At 39.0% G+C, this 17,252-nt stretch overlaps 1 protein-coding gene across 2 annotated transcripts in view; it reads right to left on the reverse strand.

Annotated features, from left to right (window-relative positions):
• Positions 1-17,252, reverse strand: part of cpeb1 (cytoplasmic polyadenylation element binding protein 1) — a 43,926-nt gene that overhangs the window by 17,745 nt on the left and 8,929 nt on the right. For both annotated transcript variants that reach the window (XM_087140544.1, XM_022231369.2), the window contains exons 4-6: positions 16,281-16,563; positions 5,869-5,982; positions 2,285-2,374 (exon numbers count right to left, since the gene is read on the reverse strand). In XM_087140544.1, the coding sequence (XP_086996670.1) occupies positions 2,285-2,374; positions 5,869-5,982; positions 16,281-16,563 (487 nt within the window). The remainder of the gene's footprint in view (positions 1-2,284; positions 2,375-5,868; positions 5,983-16,280; positions 16,564-17,252) is intronic.

Genomic DNA, 17,252 nt, shown 5'->3' on the forward strand with positions numbered 1-17,252 from the left:
TATGTCGTTATATATTCAGATTTTCGTCCCTGGTCCCTGCTACTGCTTAAATTTACTTAAATGTGTGTTGTTCTTGTTTTTTATATACTTTTGATCAATTTTGCTTTGTTTGTTCTTGTGATGGTCAAATAATAATAACTAATACATGTACAGTACATACATGTGTCCATCTAAGTGTACATGACAATACCATTTTTGTATATTTTGTTTATGCAAGGCCTTTTCTCTGAATTCTTTGCCCAGCTATTTCCTGGTACAGCCATGCAGGCAGCTGGAAAGTGCAGAAATTACATGAAAGCTGTGCCTGCAGTCCAAACTCTGAATGAGCCAATGAAAATGTTATTAATGCAACCATGTACACCATTGCCAATATGTTAGAACCCTGACTTAAATTGCTAGAGCCCTGGGTATTAAAATTCTGTCGCACATTCCACACTGCTTGAAAGATCACCAGAATGTAGTAGATCTCAACATGTTCACTAACACTTTCTAAAATTCCAGTGAAAATATTTCAGACTTCAGTCATCTGAATTTGAAGTATTTTCACTGAAATTTTAAAAAGTGTTAGTATAAACATGTTGAAATCTGAATCTTAAATTCTATCAAAGAAAAATTTCAGAAAGATATACACTGCACATGTACTGAGGCTCTACAGTCCCTAGCTTACATTTTCAGTGTAGACATACATTCCCATCACTGCCCCCACCTTACACTGCTCAGAATCCACTCCACTCTAATAACTGCAAAACTCTCCCTAAATACTAAATAACATGAAAAGTAATCTATGGCCTGAAATGTTTAGCCAGACCAAGTACTCAATGTCATGCCGTGGAGAAAGACATCACAATCCCTAAGGTTACTATATACATGCCTTGCCCCCTTCCAAACACACACTGAATGTACATAATCCTGGTCAAGTTACTGTGCTCAATTAATGCAGTCTCCTCAGCTCCATTATTCAGTAGTTTGCCAACCCATCTGTCTGTTCTCTTCCAGCAAGGAGGCAGGTGTTTGTGTCAATCTGTGGTCATGCATGTAGCTACATGCAGAAATTAATGTGTTCCACCACTCCAGAAGAATTCAATACACAAAAAAGGACAAGAGGTTCAATAGAATAGAGCTGGTACGCTGCATGTACTTGGGGGCAAAATATTTTCACAACAAATTTTCTGTAAACCAAACCAAAAGTTTAATATCAAAACCACTTTCCCTTCCCTTTTTCCCCTCCACAATTTGGCTAATACACAGAACCTGGTGCTGTACCTGTAAATGGATTTGCACAATCTTGAGCACTGTAAGCCGAAGAAATTTAGATTAAGGCCTAATCATCCAAAATTCCCTTTGCACTTTTAACGAGGAAACTTTCTGAGCAGTGTAAGCTGAAGAAATTTAGATTAAGGCCTAATCATCCCAAATTCCCTCTGCACTTTTAGCGAGGAAACTTTCTGAGTTCTCCAAATCCTTCACTATGCAGGAAATCAACTGCATATTTTGGGGGTAATGTCAATTTTAAAGGGTCATCAAGTCCAACGTAAGTACAAGAGGTTTCCCTATATCCTCCAAGCTCTCCAAAGCTCCTAGTGAATTAAGACTTAAGATATTTAGGGCTTCAATGCTGGCGATTCATAAAAGTTGCCTCCAAAAGTTTGCAACACGTTGGCCAATCACAATGCGTGAAATCTGTCGACCCAATGTGAGTTTGGAAAGGCTTGACAGATTTTGCGGATTGTGATTGGTCAACACATTGCAAACGCTTGGAGGTGCACTACTGTAAAACGCCCGTATTACACCATCTTTCCGTTTTCCCTAAGAGATCACGCGTGGTAGCACTGCATACCGGTACTTTGTGCGGATGTTCCTTTGTTCTCACATAGTTAAGAAAACTCACTGGAAATACTTGTTTTTCTTAAGCTGTTAATTCCTTGAGGAGGTAAGAGAGTGTTTAACTTCAATTCTTGTTGGTTTCTTTGACTGTTCCTCCTTTTGCTATAGATAACTGCAACCCTAAACCTATTGTTCAGAAAGGTTGTGTGGACCTGGACAAGTCCTCACAATGTCATCACTACCTGCATTGTGTGGATATCCTTTAAATCCATTCTCAAGTTCTTAGAGGGAATATAGCTCGCTTGTGCATGAACGTGTACGTCAGTGCACACACTTGTGTTTTCTTTGTCATCAATGTCTCTCTTTATTTTTAACCAGTGGCTTGGTTACTTCTGACTCATTTTCTAGATATGCAACAGTGCAAGATAAGTCTATTACAAAATAAGCGAGAGAAACCAACCTTTGGGTGGGTACTTGGGATGTTTACCATCTTTGCCTGGCCATTCTACACGCACTGTTCCAAATGGCTTGAAGCAGCTCTGAAGCCCCACTGTATAGAAATAATAAAATATGAAAGAATATTACCATGGAAATGTGCATGACATCTGCACAAATATTCATTTGCTTCCGGCTTGAGTATAGTCATCTTTTTATGGTTGAGGTGGATAACCAGCAGTTGACTTCACAAAACCTTCTAGTCACTCCATTTACACCAAATTGTATTGCCTGAGTTGCACAAACAATTATGACACATTTCCCACTGCTAAGTCTGCATAACTTACACAATTATTGTAGGTGGTGCAAGTTACACCTCACAAATCAATAAATGAACAACTTTTCTGAGGGAATAAATAAGTGTGTGGTTGGTTGTTCATTTAAGACACGACTAATGCCCGAGCCAGTCTAGGGTATGATCAATGTCCAATCTCCTGAGCCACTCTTAAACATTAATGTGGATTCTCTCTCAATCCTCCAGAATTTCTTAGAAATGTTACTTGGAGGTGTGCCTACTGCCTCAATCCTTCAATATCCTCCGGCAATTCCTCTTAGTGCAAATGGCATATACATATGCATATACATGTACATGTACATCTGGAAGCCTCACCCGAGTATCAAAAAACCTATAATTAGAAAAATTAAAAATTTACACATGTTCTCATCCTTTCCACAAAAATACAGACATTAAATGGCACATAGCAAGTACAGCAAGATTTGCGACTGATTTGCAAATGTAAATTAAAAATTTGTGAACCGAACCAGTGCATATAACATGTATGACTGCTTGATTCCCACTTCTTCCCCTCCCCATCAAATATGTGTTATCGTACCCCATCAAGTCTGACGAGTAGACGACTGCAGTTATATTTGGAAAGATCCCTTTTTCCCCTTTCCATCGATGGTGACTGAGCAATGTTGTTGCTTTGTCTTTGCAAACTTGCCGAGTGGCATAGCGCAATCCCCTTCCCAAAAACCATGCCAGAAATGTCTCCCTGTGTACGTGCGGCAATGACAACAATGTCCCCTGGTATAACATTGCCGAAACGCCCTTCTGATGAATCTGGAGAAAGGTGTTTCTAAATACAGACCCACACGCTGGTATACGTAACTTAAACTACATGTATGGACATGTCATCACTAACGGCTGGTGATTGACAGGTTATTAACACATGATTCATGCAAAATAAACATACCCTCCTTCAGGGCAGTTCATTTTGAACACAGACATTCATGTCCCACACAAAATTTATCTAAACTTAAATGCACTTCATCATGCATGTAAAAGTAGTATGTACTTGAGTTGAATTGTATTTTTAAGTTATGGAAAAAGAGGTTATCAACCTCCACCACCTTTGGTGACAAACAATGCCTGTAAAAATGAAAAACTCCCATGTAAGAACCGTCACTGCGAGATTCTGAGTACATTAACATGTACATGTACAAAGCAGTAACATGATACAAGCTCTCCGGCCATCCCGTGATGTGATTATCTATGTACGAGACTCAAATGCCACTACACCCGAGAATTACAATCCAAATTTTAAAGGCACACAATTGGAGCTTGATATTAGGACCTCGTGGTTTAATGTGCATGTCCGAGTGCTACTCCCACCGGCAGCACGAAATACCGGTACAGCTGGCAACAAATTTCTTCACGTTTGAAGAAATACAACATAACGTGTAAATTTATGGTCTGTAGGTGTTTATGGGGCTGTCCCAAAGGCAGTAGTCCTTCTAACCCAGACACATTTCATGACAATTGATCTGTATAGTTAGGGCCAAATGGTGAGTACATTTCACACCAATTTGTGTAAGACAAGGTAAGTCATTTTCTAATGTAAGTATAATGCAGACAAATACTGACACATTAAGCAGTCTTCAGCATCCATGAAATTGCATCGGGCTTTAGGAAGTAGTGTAGCAATTCCTTTTTAAAAACTACATTTATTTACATCTACTAAAATTACCATTTTAAAGCAAAGAACTTTTATGTTACCGACATCTGCAAGTCTGTGTTTCAAAGTGAGTACATGTAGGTGGGCATCACCATAAAGAGTATACTCAAGTGTGTGTGAATTTGAAGAGGAAATTAGATTTTTATACAGTCCTTTCCGTATATGCATGGTCTGTTTGTCCTCAACTGTTGTCTGTATTTTTTTAATGCCATCTGGTAAATGTGTCCACTTAAAACACTGCCATGGTTCCTTGATTCCAATCTGGTCTGAATCCTGTGTGAACAAAAAATAATTGGCCAAAGCTCAATTTCTCTGTTATGAATTTGACGTGTAGACATTACAACACCATTGTTATGAATCACTTTATGATCAAGTATGCAGGAAACTACACACAAGTTCTCAGATGTCAATACTTATTCTATTGGGTGTAATTGTATGTGCCTTTTATAGACCTTTTATAAATTATTTACAAACACTGACCAGTGCTTTGGGACAATGAAGTTACATTACATAAAAATGCTTCCATTTTTATATTGGTCTAGAGAAGTAACGTTTTAGAACCAAATTTTGGGATGGCAGATATTGCTGAGGGGCAATTTCAATTAAATTCTAATTTTATTATGTACACAAAACCTTTATGACCTTCCTGAGGAATGAGGCTTAACTCTGGTGCATTTTGCACACTTTAGGAAGGCAGGGAAAGGTATTCAGTTCGTAAGTGTGAAGTCACTTCAGTTTAAACCATGCCCACTGCACATAGAGTTACATGGAACCAGAAGATGACACGTAACTCGTTGTGTGCCTGGAAGAAGGACTTAAGCACTTACACCCTTTTGCCCGGAGGCATGATCACTGCAACAAAAATTTCCAGCAAAAGGACGTATGTATCCAACTGTTTTATTTTAATGAAATATAAAGATTTCTTTGCAAAAAGTAAAAAAAATTTCCATGTCGTTTAATAAGTTTAAGATTGAGGTTAATAAGTAAAGGTTGCTTTTTGTACAGCCTATGTTGTTGATTTTGTAGTAAATTTTATTAAAATTTTACTAAATCCATGTAAAGACAGTGTGGTTCTTACGCCCTTTTGCCGGGAATATTTTTTCTGGAGTGATCATGCTTCCTGGCAAAAGGGCGTAAGTGCTCTTACGCCCTTTTGCTAGGCACACGACAAACTTTAGTGTTGCTCCAATTGGAGCCTGCAATCAGTGGCACTTCCATGTGTATGACAAAGTGATACAAACTAGATAGACTCCGAAAATTTGCATTTTTCTTATTGCTTAGAAAAAATCTGCTTGGGGGAGGGGGGAATGCATCGCACCCTGTTGGCCTCTCTTTGTGAAGCAACACATGAACAAGCTTCTTTTATTTAATCAGCAATCACACTGTCATACATGTACATACATTTTAACTGCATTAGCCATATTAAAGCTATGATTCTCTCAACATCTGTGCACAAAACAATAAATGTTTGCCAAGACTGAAATCATTTTACACAGTAAAACAACTGTTGACTGATGTGCAAATGAATATGACCTTGAAGACATGTCCCACTTCAGTCAAGCATTACTTGTTAGATAACGTAGCTGCCTACCTTCGGTGATATCCCACGGTACCCCACCTAGGAAGACTTTACAAGAGTACGTAGGGTTCTTGTAACTTCTTGGAGGCAGGACTCCACTCCAGGTACAAGTTGCTTCGCACATCGCTATTATAAGACAAAAGAAAACAGACTTGAAATAAAAGAACATGAGCAACATGTTTCCTAGTTTCACCGTAATGCCCTTTTTTCCATGCCTTTCCTTTGTACTTGTAGGTGAGCAGAGAGTTGTCTTGCAACCATTTTGACACAATTCCCCAAAAAGCTATCGTTTTGACACAGAGTGCCCAAACTCCTTTTTTGCTAATTACACACAACTACTGATTTACTGTGATGTACAGTCCAGCACAATTCCTGAAATGTACCAAGAGTTTTTATGTCTGTTAAGCTTTAACACGTTAAAGTTTGAATCCTGTTATCGCAGGTTTTAATTTAGATGTCTCCCAGTTTTGCTGGAGTAAAGCTGAAATATGTAAAAAAAAAAATACTGACACAAATGAATCAATTTTCATCGATCCTTTTCATAACAAACACATGAAGATTGCAACATCCAAATAGATCTACATTAGTATGCAAAACATATCAGCCAGCTAATATGCCTTCGCATTTCTTAGGTCTACTCGGGCAAATAGTTTAACCCCAATCCTTCTGAATCCACAATAATTCAACACTAGGTATTTTCCCTTTTCTTTCCCCTTTTACATGTTAAGAAGTCTAGCTGTACTACTTTGCATGGTTATTGATGTCTCAATCTTGTTCAAACACAAAGAATGTACCCATGGAAGTCCCCAGAGTTATGCCCATGGGAGCGCCAAGCTCCCTTGGTGGGAAGGAAGTACTCACAGTAGCTGACTGACCATCATGAATGATGAACAGGGGATCAAGTTAAAGATATATTTATATGGAAATAAGCAACTCTTATCTTTTCTTTGTTTTTGTTCCTTTCTTTTTGTTCCTTTATTTTCCCAATTTGTTTTTGGGGGCTGCCCCTCCTTCCTTGCCCCTGATTGTGAAGCCCAAAAATGTTCTCATGACTTTACAGCAGGATATTAGATTGTGGCAAGTTTATGATGATACTAGTATGTAGCCTGAAAGCTTTGGGAAGTTGGCAGTTTACCATGGATAGATATCTTACTAGTAATCCATCAAAAACTAGCAAATTTAACCTGTTTTGCATAATTGTCTTGATGTAGTTGGCACCAGAGAACCCAGCCACTATTGAGTGCACTATGATACTGTTAAGTTCCCTAAATATCAAGTCGATGGTAGCATGGATTTTATTAGTGTCTATGGAATGTGATATTTGGGGTCAACAATTTATTAAAAGGTGGACATGAAACAAGGGGTTTGGGTGACAGTCAAACTGTATGGTTGGTTTATTGCTCTCACTTCTCTTCATCAAAGTTCAATGTGGGATTGAAGAAGGTGTAGCTTAACATAATACAACACACAAAAGGCAAAGTTATAGAGAGGCAAAGTTGTATACGAGTGTAACTAGACTACGGTTTGGCAGGACCATTGGAAATGCGAGTCGGACGGAGTGGGTACAGTACGTGTGTGTAACATCGCATAGCTAGGGTACACTCATTGGGCCGGGCTGTGGTAGGAGCTGTCCCGGACCACCACGGTGACTAGCAAGGGCTGGACAGGGCCAGTACCAGTATGTACCGACCGCACTGCCGCTCAGACCGCAACGTGATGGGCGCAATGATAAAGTTGCCGCACTGTGTACCATTGGCTCAGCATAGAGACGGGGAGGACTGGGGCTAGTTAGCAAGACAAGGGTGGCAAGGGACACGGGGGTGTCTTGCCCGGCCATTGGTTCGGACGTAGCGGGGACGGGCTGCTATGACTCTCGCTAGCACCTTGGGCTAGTTCGTACCGCTCTCGCATCGGTCCAAGCTAAGCTAGCTGGCCATTCATATAGTTACATTTCTTTGCCATAAGAATGGTTACTATCGCACTTCTCTCGGAAAGGGTCCAACCGCCGCACTACATTAGGTTCCACTCTCGCAACAAGGGTTTGTTTCGCCGCACCTGAACAACGGGCTAGGGAAAATCTGCTCTATTTATAGGATTCCAAAGGCTTAGGAATTAATAAAATATGAGCATTGCTGAACAGCTCAACCAATGAAAATCTTCCATCTCAAAGGGTCACATGACTTCCAGCTAGAGTTGTGCGCAGGAATCTAAGTGTCATCGTAAAAAGGTAAAATACAGAATAAGAAGTCATGTGTACAAAATGTAGAGCCGGGTGCGTGAAAGTGCTTACCCGGTCATCTGTGGCGAATGATTAACAGTTACAAAGTCTGAGGTTTCTGAACATTAGCATTTCAGGGAACCTTACCACGCCCAACCACGCAGCCATGTGGAGGGGAATTTGGACATGCCGAAAATGAGCAGAGAAAACACAAGGATAAAGGAGTGAAGGAACACGCGATTACACCAGAGTACAGCATGAATAACTTAATACAAAATTAGTGTCTCTGCTACATGTCCATAATGCATAGCTGAGCTAAATAAGAGACCCTGAGAAATGCAAGGACCGAGAACGAGTAAAACTAGGGGGCGCTAGAATTCCAAGATTTGCGGGTGTGCAACAATACTCAATGGCATAATTTTCTTTCAATGTGGAAAGATTAAACCATTTTCATCATAAATGTACATGCAGGACTGCGGGAACCTTACTTTACTTGGGAGAAAATGTGTCAATAGAGTTACTGTTAGGTTTCATATACATGTACATGCCATTACCAATCCTAATAGGATTCATGCTAAAACCACCCCATGACAACACTTTCTATTTTGGCAGATTACACTTTGTAAACTGAGCTTTATATGTACTTAAGATTTGCATGGACAAAGTTAAGGGCAGTTTAGCAATCCAGACAGTCTGGAGACCATTCCATTTTTATGACTGGCACTATCAGGGTATATTCAACTTGCATGTATAGGCAGTCCCATTAAGTACACACACACACACACACAGGTTATTAACTTACTTCAGAATGCAGTGGACCGAGACTCATCAAACCTTAGAAAATACTGTCAAACCAACTGTTGAGCTATTGGTACAGTTAAGGAGCAGCTGTGCATGTTTCACATCCAGTCTTCTTCGTGAGAATAAAATGGATGGAAATATTTTTAAATTCTTGGTTGTGATATATTTTCAGATTGAGTCCACCAAACACTGACTAATACATTAGTGAGGTTACTTCTCATGTTCCAATTACTTATTAAAAAGCACCAGAAATGTGTGGGTGTGTGTGTAGTTGCTCTGAATAAGACATGGGAAATCATCTCTTTGCAAGTAAGCTCAGAAGAAATACTAAGATCTTTCTTCTCTTACATGGCCCTTTTTTGCGAGCAGATACATGTATATACGTGACAAAGTAAAATCTAAAGCCAAACCTAAAATGAGCAAGGAAAAGTGGGGTTTTTGAAAATGAAAATGAATGCAACTTCGTGATTTGCTTCCTATCATGCCTATCAAACTATTTATCCATCCCACACAGAGAGATTCAAATTGAAATGCCTTAATGGCAGGCTCAGGAATGTAGAAATAATTGTAATCATTGATCGTAGAACTATTGAGATACATTTCTGTAGCACTTTGGGGAAAAGAGGACCCTACTATGCCTTTGTGCAGTCCTGAATTTTATTTGCTTTTTTTTTCCTTTTGGGAAGCACTTAACAATGAGAGTCTAACCAATGTGGTTTGCAGTTGTGTGGGTACTACCACTGAAGTTTTTTATATTAACAATTTTGACAGGCATCATTGCAGACAGTGTGAAATGTTTTCTTGGAGGAGAGCAGACATATTGGACGTGAAGAGTACTTATTTTAAAAACGTCTGTGGCTTGATGAGTTGTCAAGGTTTTTTCTACCTTCTAACCAAAAATCCTGTTCCCAGCCTTGCAATTCTTTTCGTGCATTTGCAGGAGACAGTGAAAACCAGCCCCTATTTCTTAATGTTTCCAACTTTGTTACAGTCCTAAGTTCCGAATAGTGTGCCTTGGCTTGCAGAATAGACTTGGTTTGGTTTCAGATAGCCCCAATGCATCAACTTACTATCTACGTGCAATGATGCAAACAAACACGTAGCTTTGTCTCATCCTGAGGTATGACCTCAATCCACATATAGCTGGACAGAAGCCCTGAAATAATTAACAGCATCTTATCAACTGATGCGCAATTTACAGGCATTAACTTGATGAAATGTGATAGCTTATATCAAGAGTACAAGGATCATACATACAGGGGTACCATTGCTCACAATCTTGTTTCCATTTTGGACTGTGGCAGGGCAGTTAATGACAATTATTTGTGAAGGTACAGTATTCCTTCGAACTTGTCTGTGTGCCCACCTTCCCATTTGTCACAATAAATGGCTTGCATATCACTTTGGCAAAGGTGCAAAGTTGCCAAGGACAGCTCATATCAATACCAGTTTGAATTCAAGCCCAGATCCAGGGACACACACTTCACGTACTGTCTAACGCATGTACAATGTACACAAAGTGAAAGGCCTGAGTGTTTTCCACGGATACTGGTACCTATGTACATGTACGTGCATTTAAAGGAAGCTGTTGACAGTTCTACAAACAAACCTAACAACTATTATTTCTCCCCTTTTAACAGTGTTCAAGCACTGAAGGGTCATAAGTGACATTTTTTCCACAGTGATACAAATCTTTTCAACTCTGCTGATGCACAGGGCACTTTAGATGAAAGTACAATGAGCACTTCCAACACTGTACAACCAAAGAACAGTACAACTTCATGTTTATTCAGCTGTAGAAAGGACATTAAAAACTCCAGCTGTCAGACACCACTGCTTCCAAATGGCAAATAAGCAAAACTGAAACTTTGACTATTACTAATATTTAAAATTTGCAAGCTAGAACATACAAGCGATCTTCAGTCTGATTTTGAAAGGTGTCAAATGCACGCATGCTGGCTTTAACAAAAAAGGCTCTTAAAGTAAAAACCAGAATGGGGAAAATGAGAATCATGCTTACAAATGTCACAAGATATACTTGTATTGTAGACTTTGTATTGACTCTGACTCAAGTTGGGTGTTGATTTAAGTGTCAACATCCTACAAACGGCTGTGATAAATGGTCAAATTATAACTCTCCCCCCCTCAAAAGCCACACATACAGAACACTGTGGCACTGATGCACCAACGCCTTCTTGATTGGTTAGACTTAGAGCTTGGTGACCCTTCAACTTTGTATAATTACCGTACTTGTAAATGAGAGACAACTGAAACAACAGCCAGGGTAATGGCCCATCATCTAAATTTCACCTGAACAATACAGGAAACTGTTAAATTAGCAGTAGACTAATTTCATGTATGAAGGCCACCTCTTATGACTGCTATGAAGTTAAAAGACCATGAATTATTTACTAAGTTGCCAAAGTATGAAAAATTGTTTGCAGTGATGAAGGGAAATTTTGACAAGCCATATCCACGTCCAATTATGATATAACCTATTCATTTACAATGTATCAATCTTGTGCTATTCAAACAAAATCTAAACCAACAGCCAGACTGTGTGGGGCATGTGGCAGGGATGATAAATTTCAGTCTATCCTGCCTCAATGTGGCACCACTGAAATTAACCCTCCTCTTTACATATGTTCTTCATCATCACAATAGCTAAAAAAACTGCACCCAAAAGAGTGGTATCTGATCTCTTGGTAAACAATTACTTTTGCTCCTGTGGGATCAACCACAAATCAAGTTTAACGTTATAAAGAGATGTGTACAAACATGGATATAGAGTCCTTTGGCCTGATAACCCGGCACATGACTCTGACAAGCCTGTACAGGGCAGTTCAAGAGGTGCTTCAATATTCCTGCACCAGTCCCTAATCAAAGATATGGCCTCTTTAAAAACTGATAGAAAAGAAAATACTTTGGAACAAATGTTGGAAATAGATTTAACGCCCAGCTTGCTGGTTGGTAAACAAATGGTCTTTTTACCTGAGCTAGTTATCACATGAATATTTTGCATGTTCCAGATGTACATGAACATTGTAAGTCAGTTGCATGTGGTTGTCGGCTGGAAAACAATAAGGGCTTTTAATTTTCCACAGTGCTGCTTGGTGCAACGTTCTGCATAATTGAAACCTGTGTCTCTTCCATGGGGGCTGTGCATGTAAAAACACATATCAGAGAGTGACATACACCTAACTGTAGTACATTTGCATTTCTGAACAGAATTGAGGAAAACAGTTTAGAGCCCAGCAGATGACTTTTGCCCTGATTTAAATCTGAAGATTAGGAGTTCTTGTCTACAATGGTCCATTTTTACTGACTGATCTGGTCCCACTTGGTGCCTGGACCATGGTCCATATAGAGAGAATGCAACTTTACAGTAATAATTCCTGACAGATTTTGCAAGACTTCTGGGCAAATCATGCCCTGGTGTCACGTAGCATCCTACACATATTTTAGAGGAAATGTTTTGCTATCTATAGGAACTCGACAAATTTGTCCTGTAAAACGCAATGGCACATTATAGGCCAATTAACTTTTTGCACTCATGACTTTTTTTTTCTCAAAGCTATACTGAATATACGGTACGCAGAACAAAGCAAGTAACAGGATAATGTTGCTGAAGGGTTTCTTCTTTCAAGGTGTGAAGTGAGAAGGTAAAAAATAAACCTCTTCATAAATTAAAACATTTAACAGCTTAAAGTTTACAACACAGTATGCATCTTCATATTACTAATAGTTTTTGCGATTCTGCTAAATTTCATTTTCAATTGCTATCACATTTCATATTGTGAAACATCGACATAGAAATGTACATCCCATCTTGTATGTCATGTATGTTATGTACAAGCAAGTTCACAGAATCAATCTCATAATGAAAGTAAAAGTGTGGTTTTGGTAAAAGTTTGTTTTTAACTTGGAGGGATAACATTTGCTGGGAAATTACATGTAAATGTATGCTTCATATGTACCATCCGGCATTTCTTTTTCAAGATATGGGTATTCTGGACACAAATACTGAGAGGTTACAACATGCACACACACATAACCAATTGCAGGTATTGGGAGTGCACTACAAAGCCATGTCTCCACAAGGATACAAATTTCGGAATCAGTGAACTCACTGAGTCTGCACTGCCAACTTTGGTAAATGTCTATCCAACTGAGAACAGTGTCAAAAAAAAGTGCTGACTGTAGAGAATTATTGCAAAGACAGATCACGTGGGTCCTCTGGTGATTTTATCAACAAACTACATTCACAGATGTGAACGAGGAAAACATTTGACTCTCTCTCATAACATTTCAACTTCTTATTTAAACCACGTACTGTCCCGGCCTGGGTCTAATTGACCTATTGCCATCAGCCACACCCCTCAGATAATCCTATGAAATTTTGTAGATGAAGTTTTTTGGTCTCATTTTGCACGTCCCAAGTCTATCGTGTTATTGGACAATACTTCAAAAGCTGCAATGATGTGATTCCATTGCGATAAGACAGTTTAATGATGGAATGCGCGCATTTGACTCAAAATAAAAAATTTATCTGTCATCAATTAATGAACCTGGTCCTTTTTGATCCATTTGCTTTCAAGCCCATTTTGCCGGGACAAACAAAAATGCCACCCACTATCTTTCTTTGGTTTCACAATTTCACATAATGAAAAACATGCGTATACATGAGTATTCCTTGGCCCTGTTTCAAAGCAATCTTCTATTGAGTGTTTCATGGTTAAACGTATACATGTACATCAGAGCAATGCATCGAGACAAGCTGTTTTAGCCACGGACTTGTCAGATAAATATACATACATGCGCATGCATCATCTGGTAACATTCAAGTCTACAGATATCCAAGTCACATACGTGTATGCATAAGCTAAACTGCATACACGTACCTCAAAAAAATCACTGGAGTTAAAATAACTGGACACGCATGTAGTATAACAAACACAAAAAGCTCCGTAGAGGAGAAATGCAAGATGCCATGTTGCTTTTCAAACTTGAAAGGTTCATGAAACACTGTCATAGCAGAGCAGAAGAAAATTCCAATCAAATCCAACTTTGTTTCTAGTTCTTCCTAAAAATACACTGTACTGATGCAGTTCAAGTTTAAATATTAATGCTCAATCAACAATACCACGACAAGCCTACCATAATTCCTCTCATCTCCAATCAAATACATGTATAGACATCATCCAACAAAAACAGCTGGCGTAAAAAGAAAAAACAGTGGCATTAAACTAATAGATAATAATTAACATGTGCTTGACAACACGACAAAACACATATGTGCCAAGTCCCAAGGAAATTTTTGTTCCCTTAAAATCTTCCTGAAGCCACAAATTCAACCCTAAAACTTTAATATACCTATCACACGCTCTCTGAACTTGGAACTGCAGGCCAAACAACAGCTTTTGCACAATGCAATCAAATTGCTGCAATAAATCTGGTGTTGATTCAACTTCAAGCAAGGCTTGTAGACACACACCTAAAATGGCAAATGCTTTGATCGTTTTCAACATTTATAGCTGACAATTTTTAGTGTGAGAAAAAATCTCCATGCTGAGAAACAAATGTCTAAAACCACAGAGTCCCTGTATTCACGTTTCTCTTGCTTTACCTAGGGCAGCTGAATTTATGCTACTTAAAAATCACCTTCTTACAACTGGCACAATACTTTCAGCTGTAATGTACATGTACACTGCACTTGTATGCTTAAAGGCTTTCTGCTAGAGCTATCCATCAAGGCTGGAAAACTAGCAACAGCTTGACAATTTTAAATACATGTTCCACCAGCTTGATATTTTTAAGGCACCATCATAATGCCTAAAGTCAGATGTGTTTTGTACAAACGGTGCTTCGGTAGGAAAACAAGTTATAAGACGAAAAATGGTGGCTTTTTGTTTTGAAGACAAAGTTAATCTTGTTATGTTAGAGAAAAAAAATACTCTTAGTGTGTTTGAAACTCACTAGGCAAATGAATCTCGAAGTTTTGCATTGTAAAAGGTCAGCCAGGGAAAACATTTTGTGGTAGCTAGACATTGGACACACACACAAAGATGTCCAACCTGTTCAAGTTGTGTCACTAGTAACCAGGGGGTACTTCACTATCATGTAGGGTTCTCTGTACGTGAACATTTCAAATAACCTCAAAATGTGATATGACTAGTGGTAATGTACTGGTACGCTCATCATGTACATTGTGAATTGCAAGATCACCACTTTATGGAAGTAATGCATAGATAGTCTACATTGAAACTGTGACTACATACATGTACATGTACATGTAAAAATGTGCACATGTACAAGAAAAGATATCCTTAAGGATTTTCTACAAGATTAATTTTCTTAATGTATGCCTACATGTGCATGAAATGAAGTGCCCCCATTAAATTCTAAAGAAATAAATTGATATTTGTGCTATTTCTGTCAAATGCAACACACTAGTAGGCAAATGTTTTATGATGCATTCATGACATGAGCCAACAAGTAGCCACATCCCAATGTACATGAACACGTACATCGAACATGCATAATGTACATGAAAGAAAGAAATGCATTCCCCACAAGTCTACGTGTAGCTCCCTGACCGGAATTAAACACGATAAACACAATGCCATGTCATGACATCTATGTGCCATATCATCAGATGTATTTAAAGATGCTGAAAAGTTTTCGGTTTGAGTCAGTCTCTCAGAGACGATAAAACGTTTTGAGATTGATACAGCATGATCCCCAATGTAACATTTGTTCTTTTACCTTTAAAACAGAGACAGTATGAATCAAGCAAAGAAACTGTGGTGTCTTAAAATAATTCAAAATGGAAAAGGCCATGTCCAGGCTATGGCATTTGGAATTGAAAAGTTCTCCAACATGAAGCGATGTCCATAAACATCAATAAATCCCCAAATAAGTGATTTTCATTCTGAAATGAGAAGATGAGCCACCCTTATCTTTATTTATACCCTAAATTCATGTTTGTCAAATGTTATTTTGCATTTTTAAACTTGTTTTGAAAATGGTTCTCGGAGCTCTTTCAGATAGACTCTGGCTTGCTCAAGTCAAGATTAGTTGAATTCACAAGAAGTTTATTTTTCTGTGATGTCTAGCCTGCATGATTATGCCAAATAAAAAGCGCTAGAGGCAAAATATCTAATGCGCAACATTAGGGGACACACTGCATCTACAGGGAGCCTTTAATCATAAATGCTGTTATGAAAGCCAAAGTAAAGTTTAAATTGAAAATATCTGCAAGGCATTTCCTGGACACTATTTATATTCGAAATAAAACAACGAGCATCTCCATGTAAAATCTAACATGTCCATTTTAAGGCATTAACAAAATACCAGTTTTCATCTTTTGTTTCAGGCAATCAAATCTGCAAGTGGTTTAATTTACCTGCAGCCTGACGATTGAGTCGTGCTAGTCTCTCAATGCTGTATGGATCACTGGCCAGAGTGTTGAACACTGTGTCCAAGGCGGGCAGTCGCTGTTCCCCCATGGGCAGCTGCTGCTGGGGAAGTGGCTGCTGTTGGTGCCCCTGGGACACTGCGCTGTATCCCTGTGAGGTGCTGACGTCCGGGTACAGTTGGGCCTGGTAGTCCACCGGTTCTTTGTGGAATGGCTGGAGGGTGGTTCTGTGCGGTTGGGCACTGTAAGGTACACCCATACTCAAGTTACCCTAGTAACAAAGAAGACACACATTATTGCTTAGGTACATGTAGTTTCTAATTGTTTGTTTTTTGTGTGGGTGTTTGTTTTTTTTCCAACTCAATCAGAAGTACATGTACAGTACATGCATACAATATGTTATAAAGGGTATCCATTCCATCACAAGTTTGTATTATGAACTCTGCTTGCATGGAAAGCATCCCCAGGACACAGATTCACAAGTGGGTTAGCTCTTCCCCCCCCCAAAAAAAGCTTGAATTAATTTTCAGAGACGGTGAAGAAATTCAAAACATGCAATCAAGGTGGACATACATAAACCTTGTGTGACATGGCTGCCCTTCACATTGCTTCTGCACAAAATGGTAAAAGCACCATTAAGTTATTGCTACATTAGCAGAAGAGCTACTCCCAGATGGTCGTTCATGCCCTTCCTTGTACATTCCACAACTTACATGTGCGTGTATGAAGTAGCACGCAGGCTGTGGGCCGGCCTGTTTGTTTCACGTGGATTTGGATCGAGATCAGTGATCCGATGCTAGTTCACTGACACCAGAACCTGTCTAATGGAAAAGCGAACCAGCTTTGGGATCACTGATTGAGATCCAGATATGTGTGAAACAAACAGGCTCTTAAAATGAAGTGATATACATGAGTATGTATCTGCAAATGGTTTTAGTGTTTAATAATCCTGATTCCTCT

The sequence above is a fragment of the Acanthaster planci genome, linkage group LG08, assembly GCF_054643075.1.
Source record: "Acanthaster planci isolate LZ-2023a linkage group LG08, COTS_SCS, whole genome shotgun sequence".
Classification (NCBI taxonomy): Eukaryota; Metazoa; Echinodermata; class Asteroidea; order Valvatida; family Acanthasteridae; genus Acanthaster; species Acanthaster planci.